This window comes from Melozone crissalis, unplaced genomic scaffold (genome assembly GCF_028551555.1).
Source record: "Melozone crissalis strain CALT ecotype California unplaced genomic scaffold, PUWL_Pcris_2 ptg000004l_1, whole genome shotgun sequence".
Taxonomy (NCBI): Eukaryota; Metazoa; Chordata; class Aves; order Passeriformes; family Passerellidae; genus Melozone; species Melozone crissalis.
In genome coordinates this window covers 39,149,009-39,171,479 of record NW_026535782.1, presented here as the reverse complement: position 1 = coordinate 39,171,479, position 22,471 = coordinate 39,149,009, and the positions used below count along the sequence as shown (strand labels likewise).

At 45.5% G+C, this 22,471-nt stretch overlaps 1 protein-coding gene across 1 annotated transcript; it reads right to left on the bottom strand.

Moving 5' to 3' along the window:
• Nucleotides 1-1,052: 1,052 nt before the first annotated feature.
• MGP (matrix Gla protein) lies at nucleotides 1,053-7,539 on the bottom strand. Its single transcript, XM_054278398.1, has 5 exons — nucleotides 7,484-7,539; nucleotides 4,733-4,883; nucleotides 3,913-3,948; nucleotides 2,691-2,766; nucleotides 1,053-1,415 (listed from the first exon to the last, which is right to left on the bottom strand). Exons 2-5 carry the CDS (start codon nucleotides 4,791-4,793, stop codon nucleotides 1,274-1,276), a joined length of 315 nt encoding a protein of 104 aa, XP_054134373.1. The 5' UTR covers nucleotides 4,794-4,883; nucleotides 7,484-7,539; the 3' UTR covers nucleotides 1,053-1,273.
• Between the last annotated feature and the right edge of the window lie 14,932 nt (nucleotides 7,540-22,471).

The window sequence follows — 22,471 nt, the reverse complement described above, 5'->3', positions numbered from 1 at the left end:
AAGGAGATGCATGTTTCTAATGAGCCAGGTAGATTTGGCTCCAGACTTAATTTCACAGATTAGTCAACATTGGGATACTTTATACATCACAGACTTTGCATGCCATGGATCTTTCCAGCTTCTATAATTTGCAGGTGCCTGTGTAAGCCTGGAGATGTGAGTGCTGAAACCATCTGTGTTGAGCTGAGATGGAAGTTATGCCTCCCACACAAATCTCACCAAGGCGTGTCCCAGCTGCTGTGGTTGCTGTCAAGCCCAGAGCAGCACAGAATTCTTGGACATGCCAGCACTGGTGCCTTTTGGCCTGGGGACAGGCCCTGGTGAGCAGAATGCAGCCATACTCACTCCTCAGAGGTGCAGGAGGGCTCAGCAACTTGTGCACAGGGTCGAGCCACATCCTGGTTTCAAACTATTTGTGAACAGTCAAATGAAATGGTTCTATGTGAACAAAGTTGGTTCTGACCCCAAACACTGGATTTTTTTCTTTTTATTTACCACCAGGAGCCCCTCTCCAGCTTTGATTTCTGCAGCTTTCAAGTGCTACCAGAGTAGTTTCAAGTGGAAGGGTTTTGAAAGGGGATTGCAGAAGGAAATACAAGTTAAGTCTGGACAACACACTCCTTTCTGAAGGAGCACCTAATATCAGGACCTGATGGTAGCTGGATAAACAAGAGGCAATTTACAGGCTTTTTCTGTCACCAACTCTCACTCTGACTTCGCTTTAAGATTAAATAGGTGCCCTCTGGATTTTGTTTCCCCAACTGAGGAAAGATTTGATTTTCAAAAAGTGCATTCACATTCTGAACACCCCCCTGTTTTTAGACTAAGACTGGGAGCTGAAACTGTCCAGTGACCTCTGAAAGAAGCTACTTGTAGAACCTGGAACAAGAACATTATAAGGTCTTCCAAAGCCACATGCTTGCCAGGTAATGACATTTTTCCCCATAATCTGCTACAGAATGTATGATACACAAATCCAGTTCCTTCATGGAAAATTGCATACCCCCCTTCCAAAACACTGTGACTCATGAGAAGATAGTATCAAACCAGCAGTTTATTTTGTAGTAAACACCCACATCCTGAACTCTCTGTGATCTCTGCTACATCAGCTCAGCGCTAATTAACACAGTCTTGGAATCCATGGCTACATGAGAGAGAAGCAGCAGGCAGGATAACATACAGGGATACAAGCAACTGAGTATGTTTCAGAGCCATTGCAATTTTGGGGAGGATACCCTGGACTCCAGGCCCCAGGGTGGGGACAGGCCATCCTTTACTTGGTCCTCCTCCTGCCCCCAAAGTAGTGCTTGTAGGCGGCGGGGTAGCCGTGGCGGTAGGCGTACATCTCGCACGGGTAGTAGTCCTCGCAGAGCTCCCTCTGGTGCTCGTAGTGTGCCTTACTGCGCTCCCTCATCCTGGAAAGGCAGGAGAGAAGAGGGGTAAGTGCTGCCATCTTAAATATCTCTCTGCAGCCCTTTCCTGTCCTGAAACTCGCCACCTGGATTAAGGATCTGTCACTGACACATTTTATGAAAAATCCTTTCGTTAGAATCTTTTCTCTTGAGAAGCTGAGAGGCCTCAAAAATGAAATGTAAACAATAATTATCTGCTGCTGTGGAATGCAACAGGTGCATCTTTGATTGGTCTCATGTGGTTGTTTCTAATTAATGGCCAATCACAGTCCAGCTGGCTCGGACTCTCTGGTCATCACAAGATTTTATCATTCCATTTCTTTTCTATTCCTTGCTAGCCTTCTGATTAAATCCTTTCTTTTAGTATAGTTTTAATATAATATATATCACAAAATAATAAATCAGCCTTCTGAAACATGGAGTCAAGATTCTCATCTCTTCCCTCGTCCTGGGACCCCTGTGAACACCACCACAACTGGTGACCCCGAGTGATGAAAAATTCCACAAGGATCCACCATCAGAGTCTGTCATCCAGCTACAGAGCTCTTAGCACACCAGCTTCTGTGTTTACTACACCCAGGGACTATAGCAGGAATGTTTTGCCTCCTCAGGCCACCTTTTATTTAGGGGCTAAGTGAGGTGGTAGGAAGAGGGGAATGGCTCCTGCCTCAAACTGAGGAAGGGTCCTCCCTTTGCAGCCTTCCTCAGCCTGATCTCTTCAGCTCTTCTGCTCTTTTCCAAACATATACATAGAAAAAAGACCTGAAATATTCTGCAAAGGGATCAACTGGTACTGAGGAGAAGGTTTGCCTTATGCCTTGCTAAGAGATTATTTCTGTGCTTCAATCTTTATTTTCACAAGCCTTGAATAAGGCATGAAATTAGTTATGCCTGTATTTTATAAATGAGGCAAGGAGGCCCTCAGATAGCCCTTTGATTTAGAAAAGGTCATGTAAGTTCAGCATGAGAGCTGAGGACTAAAAAAAGATCTCAAACTGAGCTTTCTTTTGGACCATCCCACATTCATTCTCTCTCCTTCTGTTGGTGCTTCCTTCAGAAAAATTAATCATGTGACATGTCTCCAAATCAAAGGACCTGCTCTGTGTTATCTGAATTCTTACTTTTCTTGGGCTTGGGGACTGAAATGGTACCTCACATTAGAAGAGAGACTGAGGCTTCTCACCAGTCATCATGGCTGCCACCCCTGCTAACAGCCTGTCTTGGCTAGGAGGAATGTCTCCCCCCTCCCAAGCTCAGCCTCCTGAGGCCATGACATACCTCTCCTGAGTGATGCCTCTGAGCCTGGTGTCGGACTGTATGAAGTCACTGGCCCTTCTCCTGTTGAGGAAGGGATCTGAAAAAGCAAGGGGTTATTCAGACTGGCACTTTGTCAATGCCAGAGTTCAACAAAAGCTGGCTTCCTCCTTTAGAACAGCTTCCTTGTCTGCCCTCCTGTGTACAGTTAAATCCAGGACTTTTTAATATTCCCTCCTGTCCCCTGGCTGGTTCATGTACAGGCTCTGTCAGTGGGCAGTGCAGCCTGTACAGAAGTACCCATGCTGCTTTTATTCAGACTACCCAGAGGAATGTTACTGTGATTTTGCTGCTACAGCCCCTCTGATTGAGTGGAGTTGGCCCAGAAGAGGTAGGCACCAAGCTACACAGACCACGAGACACCCGAGCACTCTCAGAAGAACCACAAGAACTGTGAAACTGTGCACAGGAGGGGCCTGAGTAAATCTCTCTGCCTCCAAGGTTAGACAGTCATTGAGAAGTTTGTGTGGCAGTTTTGGATTGGGGGGCCTGAAAGTTCCTTCTGACATTTTTGAGAAACATCACAGTCCTGTTGCAGAGTTCAGGAGCCTGTGGATGTCACGTGTCTTTCTGTTGCTAACTGTCTGCTTTGTGAAGTCCTTCTTCCAGATGTCCTAATTTCTTTTTAGTTTTGATTCATCTGTTCTCTAACCTCTCCAGGATATTGCTTGTTCCAAAGTGAGACGCTTCACCCTTTTCATGCTTTTCCTGTGACACTCTCTTTCTCTCTTCCAGCCAAAGGATCCCTTCTATTCACACACCCTGCCTGCTTCCAACGTGCTTAGAGTAAGGCTCTCCTTGTACTTGGGGGAGAATAAATTCTGTATGTGGCTTCTAGAGTGGCTCTTTCCATGCTCATCCCAGAGCTTTTTGAGCAATGCCCTTTTTTAGAGTCAGTTAACCTGGTTTTGGTACATGTAACAGAGACCTGAGCTCTGTTCTTAAATTTTTTTCCAATTCTCGTTATATTCTATGCAAAATAGGAGTATGATCTTGTGCCAAAACATGTGAAGTCTTCTTTGAACTCTCTCCCCTTTCATTCTGAAACTCCATCACTCAGTAAATTCAGTTTCCCTGGGCTCAGTTGTTCTACCTATTTTATCCCTAGTAGGAGTACAAGTAAATTATCTTGGGACATGTCTGTAGCACTCTTCAAATTCAATAAAATAGTAAAGCAGTCTCTTACTGAGATATTCATGGGACTCCATGCTCTCATGGGACTCTGTGGAAAGAAAGAATGAAACGTGTTATGACACTGTATTGATGGGATTCAGTATTTCATACACCACAGGTCAATGGAACACACACAGAAATCAGAGAAGCCAGGCTTTAAGGCACGTGTCTAAAAGGAAGAGAAGGGGATGAGTGGTGTGACCTAGAATTTATATGAAGGATTTAAAGCACTCAGGAGTTTATTACAGAGCTACCTGGTGATTTAGTCAGTGCTTCCAGACTCACACTTGGTCATCCAGCCTGATTGTCCAGCATAGTTCCTCACCTTCTGCTCCTGACACTACAGTGATAGGATACCTATTTGCCTTCAAAGCTTGCATGTGTTCTTAGAGGATGGATTAGCACAGTGAAATGCACTTGATTCTTGCATGAAGCAGCATCTTAACTCCACCAATATGGAACTGTGTGCCTCACCAGGAAAAGGGGATGATATTACCAAAGGAAAAAGGAAAATCTTCCAATTAGCAAGGAATAATTAAGAATTAGCAGTCTTATCATAGTTCAGACAACAAAGGAACAAAAAGAGGAGCAGTCTGTGAGGTGAGCTGGAGCAGAGAGGAAGGGATCAAAGCATCCTGGACTGTGAATTCCAGAGGCTGGAGGTAACAGCTCTGGATCAGAGCTAGGAGGATCTGACACAAGGGCAGGAAGGCAGGCAAGGGATCGAGTTAAGGGCAAAGAAGGCACAAAGTTAAATAACAAACATCTGAACAGACTCATAACTGTCTGCAGGTTGGGAGTTTTCATTCTACCCAGTAATGAAGGTCACCTACCATAGGAAGTGGCAGCCAGCACCAGGACAGCCAGGAGTGCAAGGACGACGAGAGCGCGCATTGTGCCAGGGCAGGGACCAACTTCTCACTCTGTCCTTCTCACTGGGCTCTGCTCTCTCCTCACTGAGGGTAGCTGGAGATCCTGGGCTGACTGCAAAATTAGCAGTGGAATGTTTATTATGAAAACAGAGCTAGGAGGGAGCCTGTGAAAGAGCCTGGGCAAGGTGACAGCTAGCTGGTACACACTCTTCTTGGAACTGCTACAAAACATCCTCTATTACTGGATTAGGTTTTGGGAAGGAAGGAGCATGCCCCCTTCCCCTCATAGCTCAGGGCTGGGGGACATGATCCAGAGGGAAACATGTCACTAGCACTCTACAGTCAGAAAAGCTGGCCTAGGCAAGTGGAAGGAATTTCACAGGCTGCCAGGGCCCCAAAGGCAGAGGTGTGTGTTGATCCCAAATATAAATGTTTGTTTTTCTGGTTTTTCCTCTGATCTGCTCTCTTTGCCCTCACCATATTCTGTCTGGATACAACCAGCCCAAGTCTTCTGTCAGCTTTGCCAATGGAGACATGGAGCGTAAGGTTTCAAACATTCCTGTCCCACTCAGTCCCCCTCTCTCCAGGCACCCTCTGCTGCAATGTCAGCCTGCCAGCTATCACAGGAGGAATACAACCTGCTGCCCCTTTTCATCTCCTACTTTATTGCTTCAGGAGTGACAGAAAGAATCCCTCTGCTGGTGTTATCATGATTTTTGCATTGAGATGACAGCAGCACCCAGAACTCTGTCTTTGAAGGCTCTCACTGTGGGGCTGACCCCAGACTCCTCTTGCAGCCCAAAGGACAACATCTTGGAGGAGTTAGAGGCAAACATTTCCCTCTCTGGTCTAGCACTAGCAGTCCTTGCCTCATGGGCACTGGAGTCACAAGCCAACATAAGGCTTTTCATCTGGGATGAATCTTCAAGGCCAGCAGTCTCAGGGAGAATTACCTTGCCTTTAACACCTAGAAGAGTTTGACTGGATCCGATAACATGGGCAGCAGAGATGGACAAAACATGGGGTGTTCCACTCTCCAGCTCTTGGAACAGCAGAAAGCAGTGAAAGAGAAAAGGAGTTACAGAGATGGCTGGGTGAGAGGGAAGGAATTTGCTGGAGGCAAGGTAGGGAGGGGGGTGGGCACCACTGCCTGCCAGCCCTCCCAGTGGCAGTGATGGGGCTGGGACCCCACACACTGCCTGGGGATGAACCTAAGCCACAGGAACCATTCTTATGTCTCATCCAAGCTGTGACTACTGCCTGTTTTGTCTTTGTGTATATGCAGCTATCATGATTTCTCACTGACAGGATGCAAAGTGAAGGCACTCTGGCTGCAGACCATTTTCCCCAAACCACTGTGCTGTTGTCCCTGCTGTCACCTTCAGAGGCCAATCTGTGAAGCCACACTGAAAGTAACACAGCCAAGAACTACAGGGGCATCTAGCCAGAGCCTAACACTTAATCAGTGAGGAGTGAAATTCATTGGAAAAAGATTCCTCTGGGCTTTGCAATTTACTCTTTCAATGTCAGACTCATGACCCTTACCTGAAGCCTCCTGTCTTAGGAAGAAAAACTGACCAGGGAATTCAACTTCAGCCCAAAGAGAAAGAATTGCTCTTTATCCATGTTATCCCACCCCATGTGGAGAGCGGCTTAGTCCATCAAGGCCACTCCATACACATCCACTTCTTGCCTGTTTAGAGTTTAGCCTGAAATGAAGAGGAAAACTTGGGAAAAAGCCATAATTTTGCTATAGACACAAGGTGAAACACAAACTGAGACTTTGCTGCTGCCACTCTGTGCCCTGCCACTCCAGTCTCTTTAAGGAAATTCTCTGCTCTGGGATCCTTTTCATTTCTTAGAACTTAGAAGCTTTGGACTTATTGTTGAATGTGAATTTTATAGGTTTCCCAAACGTCTTGTACAGTAGCTGCTAATAAAGAAAAACATGAGGGAGAGGCTGGAGGACAGACTCCAGTGGGAAAGCAGTGGGTCACAGAGAGGAAGATGCTGGGTGTACTTTGGAAAGAAAGTGAAGCTGCCCAGTGAGAAATTCCAACACGCTTTCAAGCCAAACCCTCTTTATTTGCCTTCACTCAGGGCAGAGCTTTCTGCTCCCTAGGAGACTCTGCTCCCATTTCAGAGGACTCTGATCCCAGAATGCCTGGAGCATACCCTGCCATCAACCACAGGAAAACAGCCACAAACACCACTTTAACCCCAATGTTTCATTTGCTACCACAGAAGCAATACATTTTTCAAGGGATGAATGAGCATGCCAGCTACACAGCCCTATTCCAATAAATCTCCTTCGGGGAATTCTTCCTCTTGCAAAAATACTTCTTTCTGCTCCCCCTGCACTCCATGCTTTCCCAGCACACATCTCCCCTACTCAGCAGCAGTGGGCTGCCCGGGGGTAACATACCATGCAGCACAGTGAGCCCAATCCCTCTGCTTTCTTTCAGCATCCACTGGTTAGAAATACAGAAAGGAGCTAAGACAAATCTGCACATGCCAGGGAAATCTCTGTAGACTCACAAATAAAGGAGGGCTCAGAAAAGCAGCCCTGATGTGCCTGCTGCTGGAGTGGAAAATCACAACACCACACATGCTGTAGCAATCACTCCTGACACTTTACAGCGGTGAAGCACCAGCCAGGCAATGATAATAAGCAGCTGTCCAGGAAAAGCAAGGCAGTCCCTGAATACTCACTAAGCTGTTGCTTCCCTGCCAGTCTGCAGCTCTCGTCTCAGGAGGCAGCTCTCCTGGCGCCCTGCACCCTGGACCGAAGAAGAGGGACCTTTTATTCATTAGCATCGATCAGTGACTCCTCCCCTCTCCCACGCTTGGTCCACCCCCAGGCTACCATCAGAACCACCTTCTGCCCACAGCCGGGAAGCCAGCAACATCAAAGAGCTGAGCCAGAAGGGACAGAGCCAGAGCACGCACAGCGCCTAGAGGGGACACAGCCACATCCAGGTGGCTTTTCTGTGCCTGGGAGCAGTGAGTGGACAGAGACATGAGAGCAAGCTCCAGTCTCCTTCTTTGGTGCAGGAACCCACCTGCCTTTCACCCCCTCCTTTTCTGGCTGTGCTCTATTTCAAGCTACAGTGCTAGCCAGGGCACCTGTTCTTCAGGGAACAGTAGGCCAGGAGCCTTCTCCCATCTCAGTTCATGCTGCTTTTACAACTGATCCCCCTCTTAATGGCAGGCTAATAGCAGACTGAAACTCACATGGCAAAGGTGTCAGCTCCAAAATCCCCAAAAGTGACAGAGCTACACACAAACCCAACCCACTGAGGCGCACTCTCTGCTCACATGGGGCTCACAGCAGAGCTGGGCAGCCCAGCACCTGTGAGTGCTGGACTGGGCTTTGGGCTTCTGGGCAAAAGGAGAATGATAGCACACCCATGGAGATAAAGAACCACCACTGTTTGGACAGAGAACCGTCAGCAGCTCCTGTCCAAGGGATTTATCTTTAGCTCCTGCAGTGCTCTATGAGTTTGGGGAAGGTTCAGACTTCACAGTGGAAATGAAGTACCATGTTATTTGTGTCCTTGTACAGGCAGCTGTTGGTCCTTAGAGCCTGAGGACAGCAATCTTGAACTGTCCTCAAGGCAAAGGGTGCATGATCAGGAACCACCTTTAAAAAGCAGTGCAAACAGGAGGGCATTTCTTGCCCTTGTCTACCACTCTTCAGGGTCATCTAAGTTTCAACCCTATGACATGCTGAACCCTGAAATAAATCAGGACTCAGAAGATCTGGTCACCCTCATCTGCCTAGATACTGGTAAATCATTGGTCTCAGTGCCATCTGGCAAACTCTTAGTTAAGTGGAAGAAAATGGCCATTAAAATGGCAAGATAGTAGGGAACCAGACAAATGGGGCAAAAACTTAAGCAGTGAAAAGGAGAAATTATGAGAAATTGCCAATTGAATTTCTCTTGGGACTAGATTTACATTACTTCTTTTAATAACGGGCTTTAAAAATGAATGCTTGTTGAGGAATTTTGTCAATAACACAAAGCAAGAGGGAACAGCAGTGAAAAGGAAGTCTGAGAGCTCCTACAGGATGAAAAGGATGACCTTTAAATCTTCATTAACAGGAACAGAATAATTTGCAATAGGGCAAGGGCAAGGTCTGCCATCAGGATTAGCAGCAAGAATCCTGCTGTAAATTAAAAGCTCATAAGCTAGAAATAATTGGGGATCAAAAAGAGGAACTATGAACCAACAATCATAAAGGTAAGGACACAGCATTCTGAGATGTCTACTGAGAATGTGCCAGCAGACATGGGCATCTCTTGGTGCCACTGGATAAGTTACCAAGGAGATCTCAGCAGGATTCCTCTGCATGGCCCAGGTCACCCCCTTCATGGAGTAATTCTGCTGGGAAGCTCTATAGATCAGGACTAAAATGTGATGTGCACTCACACCCAAAATGACAGACCTTTTCACCATAGCCTGTGGGAGTTGCTAAGCCTCTCCATCCCTGCATTGACCTCAAGGCTTTTCCAGCAGGACAATGGAAGAGCAGTCAGGTTTTGTTTCCAGTCCCCCCCAGGGGCTGTGTCACAGTCCACAGCTCTCATCGTTAGGAGAAGTCCCATCATCTCCACCCTTTGTCTTTAGCCATGATCCACATCAATGTCTCCCTCACTGAGTGCCCAGCTGATGCTAGGAAGGCTTCAGCAGAGTTGCTGAGCGCTCCAGTAAGGGAATAAACCCTACCAGCTCTGCAGCTGAGCAAGGTTTCCAAACCAGGTTACCCTGAGTATCCAGTAACTGGACTTACCAATCTGGGCAGTCCTTTCCAAATTTGCTTCTGTGTTTCAGGATGCAAGTTAGTCAGCCACCACATGGTCTATGGCTTACGGAGAGATTTCTCAACCTGATAAACAAGTGCTTCTTAGAACAACTAGTTCTACAGCACATGAGAAAACAAGACTTTATTTTTACTTTTCCATTTAGTCCTAAGTAATACCTAGGAACTGGTCCAAGAAGCAAGAATAATTGAGCCACTAAGTAAGTGTGTTTGACTATCCACAATATAATTAAAGTCAACAACCTCATGGAATAAATCGTGCTGAAAACTAGCATACTGACACTAAGCTTCAGAAAGGGAGATGTTTTTTGAACACAGAAGCTAGTCAAAAGACTATGAAATAAAAATAAACAGAACACATTTCAGATATTTAAAGAACTTGATATACATATCTGAATGTGTGTTAGCTCTGGCAGAAAACTCACTCAGCCACTCAAAATTAAAAACTACTTCAAATGCTAGTTAAACCTGGGGAAAAACAACATTTCAAAACTAGATTTAAAATTTTCTAAAGATTAAAAGAATGGGGGAGCACATACACAGGAAAATCTAGTTTCATATCAATCAAATATTTTTTTTCAAAATAACTGCAATGACTAATTTTCACTTCCATGATGGAATGGGGAAAAAAGAGTAATTTCATAACAAATAAGTGATGGGGGTTTTTTTCCAAAATATTTAAACACATATCTTTGACCTGTCTTGACATTTCCCCTGTGGAAAATTTTGCCCCCAGCATTACAACTTTCTGCAAAAATAAAAGTTTCCAGTGTGAAAATACATATTAGTTCTAACAATGTGGATCTAGTCTTTGGAGTGTTGCAAAAACCACTGTCTGAAACTCACAGACAGTGTCAGTCTTCTGTGGGTGGGAGGGTTCCCACACCATCTTACTGCTCTTTTCTTTCATGCTTCCTCCAACATTTTGGGCAGTTTAGAAGCTTCCCTTTCCATCTTACATAATAACTGCCAGTAACTTTCTCCTGCCCATGGATGTGGAGTACACCTGCAAGTCCAACCTGAAGGATGTCACTCTGGGCTCTGGGACAAATGATTCCTCAGTATCCCAAGGCTGAGGACCAGGACTGAAAATAAACACCATTTAAAGGCCCAGATCCTTCTTCCCTGAACAAATTCAGAGGATGAGAGGATAATTCTTCCACTTGCTCTGACTTAGAGAATTCAGGCTTGTCTCCACATTAATCATGACCATAAGGAGAGGTTTAAAGTTGGTAAGCTGTGGAGGTTGGTTGGTTGGTTGGTTGGTTGGTTTGTTGGTTGGTAAACTGGGGAGGCTTTTAGCACTGCATTATGTTAGTGATGGAAAATTAGTTTGTGGAAAATTAAATTCCATTTACTCTACTGAAATTCAGAGATTAGTGTCCAGACACAACCTCTATGCAGCTGTGATCCTCAAAGTTACTCCCTGTAATCCATCAAGCTTCAAAACAAAGCCCAGTGTCCTAGAAAAATCTCAGTCTGGCTATGAATACAGGAGCATTTGGAGTCAGGAGTACAGCCTAATGGGAGCACACTGCTCTCCAGTTCTGCTTGTTGGAAAACAGTGAGCCTGGCTCAAGCCTTCAAGTCCAAAGCTCTGCACACTCCATGGGACATCACTGAGTTACCTCAAAGACTGACTATCTCTGTTTGTCCAGGACTTGCCAGAACAGCTGTGTTTGGCTGGTAATAGGAAGTTCATGAGCAGAGAAGACTGAAATTTCACAGAAGTCAGACCAAGGTTATTCAGTTCACTGAATAAAGCAACCAAAACATTTCAGGGCTAAGAGCTAACTCTGTTGCTTCCTTTGGCTTCACCCCCACCCACCCACACATGTCCACGTTCACTGATCAGCATATTTCTCCTTCAATCCGGGAAAGGAGGAAGAGACAGGATAATATTAATATTACTTGGATGTTGAAAAAATTGGCAGAGGTTCTTGCACAGAGATTAAATAACTCATATAAGAAAATTGCATTTCTTGTACTTGAAGAATCCTATGAAAAACAGGGCAAGCAAAATGTTCAAGCTTTGTCTATATAAACAAGGCATACTTCTGGGTTGCATTTATGGGAAAAGGGAACAGAAATCTCTCTTCTTTTTCCACACCCATCCCCCTTGCTTCACCACATGAACACAAAAATGTCCTGACCTGCTTAATTCTTTGGGATCAGATGAGATTTAGCCGCCTTATTTCCTGTACAGACATGGGAAGAGATAAGAGCAGCTGTGGTTTCACTCTTCTCATCCATCTGGTAAATAAAAAAAAACCAATAATGCTTCTTCTTTTTTTTAACAACATACTTAGGATAGCATCTTAGATCCCAAATCTGCCAGCCCTTGTGAAGCCAAGATTGGATTGAAACATTTATGTTCTGTCTGTCTTGAATGCAGGAGGCCACTGAAGTATTTACAAGCATCCCTGCAGTATTATATCTGTTTCTTTGTTCTATCTCAGTTCAGTATCTAAAGGATCATAAATGTTGTCTTGAGCAACAACTTGCAAATATGCAAATAACTTTTTCTGTGGCACATCAAGCCCCTGGTCTTGGCCTCTGTTGTTAATATCAGATAGAGTACAAAGGAATGCTAGGGAGTGGAGGGAAATACACAATACACAGCTAGTTGTGAAATGCTGTTTGTGGCAAGAAGAAAGGCATTCTTATTTATTGAAGCATGAAATCTGATTACTCTTATCTTCTTGTGCATAACTACAAATTATATTAACATCACATGGTAGTCAAATCATTTGACTTGATGACCTTCCTTAATATTAATTTCAAACTGTTTATATGCTTTTTGGATACATATTTATTTTATTTGCATTAAACTTGGCACCTGGGTATTTTTATTAAGAAATGTTGTGTTCACATAAAGCAGGAAAGAATTTTAAAAGGAGAAGGAAAGATAAAAGGAATGCAGGAAACATTTGGACAATGTTCTCAGGCTCAGGGTGTGATTCCTGGGGTTTTCTGCTCAGGGCCATGAGCTGGACTCAGTGATCCTGATGGGTTCCTTCTGACTCAGTATATTCAATGATTCTGTGATAAATCAGATCTTTCAGATTAGTTTTTCCTTCTTCCTAAAATGGCACTAGACTCCAAAAACCCACCACTCTGTGAGAGGTGTCTTTGTCATTAGTGGTCCCGATTTTCTTCAAATTATAAACGAAACAATAAAATAATAGAAATGGAGAACAAAGAAGAGGTCTGGGCACAGAAGCATTGGGAAGAAAGGCATAAGAAGGGCTACAAGAGCAGCCCATACTGATGGAAGCTGGATTAGCAGATCAATAAAATCCCAGCATATTGACGCAGATCCTCTGGACATCCAGACAAGGATAAAAATAAATCACAGTTTAAAACCAGGTAAGTCCTAAAACAAGAGGCAAGGCACCTAAGAATAAAAGAAAAAAATTAGATGTCTGGAGATGATGATGCTTGGATGAAGAACAAGATTGAGCTCTAAGATACATGGATGAGGAGACAAAGGAGGATGAGCTCTAGTGATACTCAGAGGTGGGAAAGGATGGAGGCAAAATACAACAGTTACTGCCAACTCCTGCATTGATGGAAAAGATGCATCTAAAATAAACATATGGTGGCCAAACTAAGAGAAACACCAGAGACCTGACAAGAACTCCACAGCCCATGAATTAAACCTTCTATGTGATTGCAAGGAAATGAAATAGTATGAACAAATGCCTTCTGTTGCCTATGAATATGTGGTTATGAGGGTCTTGGTCTGAGTGAGTAAAATCAGAGTGGTTTGAAATAAAATAACCTTTGGTTTCTATAGTGTCTTGCATTGGCCTCTCTGACTTCAATATTGCAACAATAATCACTACAAAATGATAGATCAGAAGGCAGGATAAAGACCTCTTATGATGTCCTTAGTATGGAAAACTCTTTATCCAAACCCATCTCAAGTTGTTCTGCAGCTTTGAAAGTCATTTGCTTGGTAATAAGTTTCTTTCAGAGCTCTTTCCATTTCATCTCATGATCCTTTTAGCCAGGTACTGGGAGAAAAACCAGGATGGGTGTACAAGAAAGAGCAAGACTCCAGTGCTGCAGGCATGAGGTGACAGTTCTGGATTCAGAATTTCCCCTCATTTGCTCAGAAAAAGCTGACCAGGGTCTCTTCTGCTGAAATTGTCTGTCCCTTTTTGTCTACCTACCTGATGAAGGATGTAATTTTAAGATTCGATACAGATGTGAAAAATCACATAAAAACACACATATGACTTACAACATGTATCAGTCATAGAAATTGCATTCTACTATTTTCCACAGCAGAATCTTCCTTTAAAGACTTTAGCCAACAAAGACACTTTTGTCCTTCCTGGTCTTTAACCAATGTTTTCTTCCCCTCTGTTCCAGTAATAGAATCTGCTTACAATACTTCCTGGCATCAACTGGATTGTATTATTTGGGATTTCTTTTCACTGTCTCCCACCTACAGCCACTGGAAAATATTACTGTACATTTATCAGGAAAATACACTTCATGAGTCACATATTGGGTACACAAGCAGTTACAGCCCTGCTGGCTGGCTAAGCCCAAGATTAGTGACAATGTTGTTTGCTACCATACATTTCCATACAGCAGACATTAAATGAGAATCTCTGCTGTGCATATATTATATACCAAACATCTGTACACATCTGTAGAACACACCTCCCCCTGTGTTACTTGGCCAAGCATCTGTCTGTTGCTTCATCTCTCTGAGGCAGGTGATTGTCTTTCTTGATGGTCATTTCACTAGTGAACTGGAGGAGAAACCAACAAACCTACTGGAGGATCCAATAAATAAAATAGCAACACTACACAATAAATAAGACATACCCACTATCTCCTAAACAGACCCTTGTCTATTTTGAGACCTGAAATGAGCAGTAAGGACTGCAGTCATCACAGGTATTTCCTTAGAGATGCCCGGGGATCTCATTATGGTTAAGGTCCTGTTTGTGCCAAGTGCTGCACAAGCTGCAGGAGGGAGAGACCTGTGGCTATGTGCCTGTCCTCATCCCTCCACAGGAGCAGAGCTCTGGCAGGAGCACCTCCCTCAGCCAAGGGCCCTCTTATCACTGCCTGGCCTTCCCAAGCAGGGGGCTTGGTGGTGACAAGTGACACACAGGCATCCCAAGTTCACGCTCTTCTTCAGCCCCTGGAGCTCTTCTGCATTGTCTGATCTCTCTGGGCTCTCTGTGCTATCACTCTGACAATGATCTGTCACTGCCCCAATCCTCTATTGCAGCACTGGATTGCTAAATAGAAATCTCTGTCGTTACCTTATCTGGGAAGATCTTGAGTAAGTAGGAACATAAGAAAATAATTTATCAAACTGAGTTTGCACTTCCTGAAGGGGACACCATCAGTGAAACAGCAGCAGGAGTGCTATGAGGAGCTCTGTACTGCCGCTGAAGAGAGATCTGCAAGGCTGGCATGACAGCTGAGAGCTTGGCTTAGCTCCTTCTCTCCTGCCTGTCAGCAAGCACCTGAAATCTCAGATCAGGTTTCTGCCTCCTCCATGCAGAATTTAGCACTGAGGCACAAGGTTTACCTTAAGCTGCTCTAGAGAAAAAGATTCCTGATGTCTTTCTGCTGAAGCTTTTTCCTGCCTGTCCCTGCCTGCCTGGTGGCTTCATTCTGCCAAATGGTGTGGGCTACCTGAAAAGCTCCTGGGCCCCAGGAACATCCATTTTCCTTGCTCTTAGTGGGAGCTTTTGCTGCTTTTGTCAGTGATCTGGGGAATGGGCTCCCTGGGATTTCTCTAGGTGGGTGGTGGAGCTTGGTGAGAAGCAGAGGAGGATGGTGCTTGTCCAGAAACAGAGTCCTCTCCCACACATGTTGCCCATCTGTGACATCTCTGTCTGTCACAGAGAAATTCACAGACAGATTTAATATAACAAACATAAATAAAGCAGCGCCAAGTCTTTGGCTGATTGTCATGGCCAGAAATAGAAGCCAACTACTTCAGGAACTTTGGGTTTGCATGCTTGATGGATTCCCAGCACAAGGACAGACATTCAGATAAACCCAGCCCAAACTGAAGTAAACAATCCTGCATGAATTTTCAGGAAGGTGGCACTGAAGTGAGTCAGAGAACATCGGTACCATTGAAGGCAATGGGCAAGGAGCAGCTCCCAGGCAGCTCATCCTGGGGGACCTGAGGGTCCCAGCAAGGATGTGAGGGCATGTTATGAGTAAGACTACAGTACCCCGACATGAAAAACCTAATCATGCAGTTCTGGGACTTTCCGCTTCTGCCCAACACATGGTCTCACAAAACCAGTAGCACCATAATACCTTAGGGACCACTGCCCTACTGTCAGGTGTGTCTGATCATTTGAAAGTGGGGACAGGACAACCAGACACACAGATCACCTCATTTCCATAGGAATAGCCAAAGAAAGAATCCCACCCTGTTTGTAAAATGCTGGTAAATCAGTTTCTTGAGTTTGAAATGTTCTGGATGCAGTTATCTTTGTTGTTAGAAGAAGAAGAGTTTTATTGTCCCAAATCACAAAGCCAGACTTGCCAAGAAGGAGTGCACTGAAATACTACTCTCAGAAACCTTTGAACAGGGCCCCAGGCAAAGTGCTAATCCATTTGCTTGTGTTGCTTAAGTCTTTCTTCATCACCACTCTGACAGAGGGTGCCTGGTGGGTTCTCTCTGTTCTCCTTTGGCACAGGATATCTGTTCTTTTTTAAAGGGAGTGCCTGGGGCACAAGCGATAAGGCAGGCACTTTCCCTGGGAGCAGCAGTCTTATGCTTGAGGCAGAGCTGCCTCTAGGGCATGGGTATGCGCAAAAAGAGAAATAAAATCATACCAGGGTCAGAGGAGCTGCCGGCTCACACAGATAAAGGAGCCAGCAGGGAGAAGGAGGGTACAATGAGAGCCAGCCCTGTCCTGGAGACTGAGAGGGAACCTGTGGAGTGCCTTGTACGCTCAAGTCTCCATGCTGCCTGCAGATAGCAAGGCAGAAAGAAGAGAAAGGAGACCCTGGTTTGGGATCCTGAGAATAACCTCACCAGGGTGATTCTCAGGACACCCTGCTTCTGCCTGCTGCTCTGTGGGAGCAGTGCATCTCTCCAGAGTGGTTTGTGTCTCTGTGAGCAACCTGGTCACAGCAGAGACTCCAAAGATGTGCTGTTCCCATCCTAGAGACCTGCAAGATGGAAGCACCTGAACGCCCCATTAAGCATGGCAGTATCCAGATTCCTGGATGGCAGAACAGGTCTGTGAAAAGAAGATTGATGAACACTTAAAGACCGTTGATCATTTGATATAAGCATTACTACCTCAGTTATAGTATGAGAAACTGCCTTTCACTTTATCAATACCTTCCTTTCTGCTGCTGTCTTGACATGACTAAAATGTACCAAGCAAGGGTTCATTCACATTTTCTTCTCACCTGCCACCTGTACTTCTTGATTATGCAAATATGCCTTCTTAATATCTTTGTAATAAAATATTTTAAACACAATAATATTCAAATATTTGCTAATTATACAAAATAACATTAAAACATTGATGACACAAATATATCTTCTTAATATCTGCTTAACATAATATTTTCTCTACTGCTGGTATCTCAACAGAGCAAAAAACTTGAAAACGTTGCTACGAGATTTGGTCTGAAACCCAGGATGCCCAGGGATCCAAGAAGGCATGGCAACTGCTTGGAGAAAGCAATGCAGCCAGGAAGCCCATTCACCATCAGACCCCAAAAGAATAAAGAAGTTCATCCATGAGGAAAGGTCTCACTGGCAGGGAGTGGGGGATGGAGGGAAAACAACAATCCTGATCTGCTTGGCTTCAGCTGTGCCAAACAAGCAACAAAACAAGACAGCCTTCTACTCATGGTGAAATACTGCCATTTCAACTTGAGCAAATAGCCATTGGGAGTCACAGGGAGAGGGAAGGTGAAGGGAAAGTGTGGCCATATGGCTTACATTCAGGAGATCTGCATGCAGAAGATCTGGGCTCTGTCTCCAGCTCTGCCTACAGGCTTCATCAACAGCCTGGGGTAAGTTACTGTCTGTCTTTTCTGTTTCTCAGCCAAAGAACAGAAAAAAGTGGCCAAGGAAAATAAAGTCTTGATTGCAATGGGAAGTCATGATATATCCAGGATCAACACCCACATTGAATTCCAAGATGCCAAAGAATACTCTGAGCACAACAGATTTATGTTGAAAACATCACCTCTGTATTTTAAAATGCAATCTTTCAGGCATACAGCCCTCTCTTCTTCCTCTATCTCCCCCTCCTTTAGTGGAGAAGAAAACAGCTGAACATTTCTTCTTGAGGTGATTATTCTATTCCTTCCAGCAACTAACAGAACAAGAAAACAAGAAAACTGCAAGTTCCCATCCTGCTCTTCTGACAGCTGATTAGAATATTCAAGGACTTGACATTTGTCTGCAGTTGCTCACACAAAAAAAGGAACTAGAATTGGACTGCACCCATGCTATGTCTTCTGGCACCTGTGGAAGTAACGATGTGCTGTACTAAGCTGGACTGAGAAAGCTACAGATTGCAATGCCTCATCTACAAGGTAAAAGGCAAGAAATAATGTTGGTGATGTAGACAGACAGAACACATGGCATGGCTGGCATAGAATTACACTAATCCCTAACAAATGATGAGATGTGGGCTCTTGCCTAGGAAGAGAGGAAGGTGGAAGACACAAAGAATATCTGATACTCATAACACAGGGGTAGGGAGAAACCTGGAGTGCTCATACAGCCCATGTGCTCAGGCTGGAGACTGGATGGGGCTGGCATTTCAGCCTGGATGTGGACACCTTGTGGGGCTCTCCAGTGGCTGTTGTGACCCATGGATATCCAATGAGCCCTGGTGAGCTCAAGGGGAGGAGGACACAGCGCTGTTTGCAGTTGAGGTGCAGAGGGCAGCTCTGCATAGCTGCCATATGTGGAGGCCTGGTGCAGGCAGGGATGCAGCTATCCATGGGCCTTTCCTCTAACCCAGACAAAACTGCTGCTTTACAGATCATGCAGCTAGCCTGCCTGCCTGTATGGATTTGCAGGCACTTCAGCAGAGAAGGGAGAAATTCAAATGAGAGAACAAGTACTCTCTTATTCAATGTGCATCTTGTGGTTTTGCAGGTTTTTCCACTGAAAATATTCCTCTGAAGTTTCCTTAGTGACTAAGCCAAAATGGGTGAAAGAGGTATTTGATTCACAGCCTTAGAAAAAACACTTGTGTGTTCTTTTCTCCACCATTATCAGCTCTCTGTGTTATCCACCCAGCACCTTCCCTCACTGACCCTTACCCATTGCTGGCCACATCACTCCTTGGGCAAGTTCTCTCCTCTCAAAACAGCCTTTTGCTCTTCCTTGCCCTCCTCTTTCATGGTTCTGCAAACCACTGTCTGACCTGCGTCCTTCAGACAATATTTCCTCCTCCTGTGTCAGCTGTCCCCAGGTCTGTGCTGTCCCGTGGGCTGTCACTTGTGGTACTGAGAGGAAGCCATCCTGTGTGGAGGTGACTAAGAGTGACAAGTCCTGTGATCTGTCCACCAGCAAGAGAGAGTTTTTGTCTCTAATATTTCTGCCCAGATGTATTGGTTTAGCCTCCTTTCAGATTAACTCCCCTTGGCCCCTCAGCACAAGAGAGGCATGGAGTTCCTGCAGTGAGTCCAGCAGAGGACAACAAAGAGGTTGAAGGGACTGGAGCATCTCTCTCATGAGGAGAGGCTGAGGGAGCAGGGCCTGCTCAGGCTTGAGAAGAGATGGCTGAAAGAGAGCATCATCAGTGTTTGTAATCAGAAAGGGTTGTGTCAAGAGGATGGATTCAGACTCTTCTCAGTGGTGCCAAGCAACAGGACAAGAGGCAATGGGCAGAAACTCGTGTACAGGAAGTCTTATCTGAATATAGGAAGAACTTCTTTATGGTGTGGGTGGCTGAGCACTGGAGCAGATTGCCCAGAGAGGCTGTGGAGTCTCCCTCACTGGAGATATTCAAGAACCATCTGGACACAATCCTGTGCCATGTGCTCCGGGATGACCCTGCTAGAACAGGGAGCTTGGACCAGATGACCCCACTGTGGTCCCTGCCACCAGACCCATTCTGTGATTCTGTGAACAGAGGTGTCAGACAGCCATGCCCTTCATCTGTTTATGATAAGGAGGATAATTTTTCCTACCATATGTCATTCTAAATCATCACTGTCTCTTCCCTGTCCCAGGAACTCAGGCCCAGCTCAGTGCTGGACTTCTGTGCATGAGATGGAATCTGACTTAGGCGCCATAAATTTCTTTCTGTGATAGCTATTCTGGGAAATAGCTGAGACATTAAAAAAAAAATATTCAAAACTGACAGGATTGCTAGAAGAAAGGAAGAAGTTCAGTCCTGCCTTGCTGTGCTGGTGGTTGACCTCTCTGTGCATAAGGCACCAGGCCTGCCTGGCCTGGGAGATGTTTCTTCCCTTTGTCCTGGCTCTCAGAGGCCTCTCAGCACCTCCCAGGCACTGCCAAGAGCAGGAGCAATGCAGACAAGGCAGACTCACTTACAGTGCCTGCTCCTCTTCTTCAGGGTAGGTGCAAAGGTTGTTCAGTCCTTCTGCAGGCAGATTCTCTGCAGCTCAGCAGTCCCCCACAGCCAGAGCCATAACTCTGAGTGCAGTGGGACTGAAGTGGCAAAGCTGAGGCAGAGATTTTCATATACAAAGTCTTGGTTCAACTTGAAGCAGATGGGAGCTAGTTCATGTCTACGCAACACTTCATTGTTTAATGTCATACACAACAGTTCAGGGAATAAAATAAGAAAATGCTGGTCCCCTTGCTGAACCTCCAGGTCTCTATAACATTCTGCTTCTGGAGATGTTCAAATCCGTTCCCACCAAAGATGGATATGAAATTGCATCTTACACAACACAACCCAATTCCCTGTTCCCTGGGGTGAAGACAGCAGCTCTGACACGCCTCTGCAGCCTCACTTTCCTGTTAGACAAATGGAGCTTTCATCTAAGATATTTTGAATGTCCTTTGAGATCAGATGCTGCTGCAGAGCAGGGGTTCTCATACCACAGTATGTCTGCAGTGCTGAGGGGAAAGGGAACCCCTTCATCCTGCCCTCTGCCAATTTGCATCTAGCACTTCCTCCATTTGCAAACCAAACCAGCCTCCCCAGACAGCTCAAAACATCTGGACCACATCCATCACAAGTTCAGGTCAGAGATCACACAATGGGGCACAAGACCCAAAAATAAAGCAAACAAGAGATTGGCCCATGCACATGATTCTGCCCCTGGTTTCTGCCTCCAAAGCCCTGTTGCAGTGGCTAAGCCCACCAAAGCTGCACTGCAGAAGCCTTTGAGCACAGGGAGTAAGGCAGACCCCCTCATTCCACTGCCACCACATCTGTGCACATCTGTGTGCAGCACCCCAGGGCTGTCTGTGCTGTGTCAGTCCCGAAAAGCACTGCAAAACTGCTGGAGGAGGAGAAGGAGGAGGAGGAGGCTTTTCCTGTGCCTTTCTTGCAGCTCCCAAGTTTGTTGGTTAGATGCAGAGCCCTGGAAGGTGCAGAGGGAATTAAAGTCCCCAGTGTACATAAGCTCCTGAAAAGTTATCCCTATAATTAGCTGTGTACACAGTGAGCCCAGTCACTGGGGACACTGCTTCTACTCTCAGGCTTGTTTGCAGAACCAGAACTTCATTCATGTCCTGTTTTGTTTCCCTGCAGCACTGAGAAAGAGTCACGTCGCTGTGCCCAGTTTCTGCAGCTGGCCAAGACAGACTTCGGGTGCTCGTGCAGCAGCTCAGAGCCCCCACCCTCTGATCTGGGCCACAGACAGATGTGCATGGTGCTGGAAACACCTACAGTGCTAAGACTCCTCCCAGATGTCTCCCCAGAAGACCTTTCCCTCTCTGTCAGACTGCAGATAAAGGAATAAACCCTTCCTAGGGAGGAGCAAGCTGTTGCTGTAAAAAGGAGCACTTTTCCAACTGAGGGAAAGTGAGCAGGCTCCTGGCAGGAGATACAGCCCTGCACATTCTAGGGCTGGCATAGAACCAGGAGTTCAGACCCATCACACGTCACTGCCATGAGGATTCTGGAAGGCAGGTGTGAGTTTGCTCTGCCTGGATTCTGGGCCAGTGGGAGGTGAGCCATGTCTCATCCTCAGAGCTGAAGTGTGACAGGGTCTAGGACAGGACCCCCTGGCTACCCAGTGTTTCAGAGGGGCTGATCCCTGTGCTCACACCTTCACACAGATAACACCAAAGTGCTTCATTCACAGGTCATTCCAGCCCAGTGCTACAACCTCTGCCCATTCCCACAGCAAAAGCAGCAAGGTATTCTGACACCTTAGACCCTTCCCCTCTCTCTGGGGCACAGCCTTCAACTCTTAACATCTATACTGTACTTCTACAGTCTTCTCTCAATGCTTAAAAGCCACAAGGGGATCCAGCAGAATTCAGACATATATTTTTATATTTTATCCCTGTACACACCCTCATTCAAAAGGTCACCTGGTGCAGACAGCTCTCTTCCCTGGCCGTACAGATGGTGAGAGCATGCCTTGCTCTGATCCACAACAGCCTGTCCTGGGTAAGATTACTGACTGCAACATCTTAGGCTCATTCAGTTTTGCTGCACCATCTCAGACCTGCTTACCTAGTGCTGTTCTGGTCCCAAAACTTCAGATATCTCATGTCCTGGTGGAAATATCTATTGACAATGGGTCCATTTCCATAGGGAATGATTCTTAGCAACCAACCTGACTGGGTAGGCATTGCTTTGGTTAAACTCAGAGAAAGGAAGCTTTTTGAGTTTATCCACTCATAAAGAGAGACTTTGTCCTTAAGTGAAAGACGAGGGGAGTGGGAAAAAGCATTTGCATAAAAA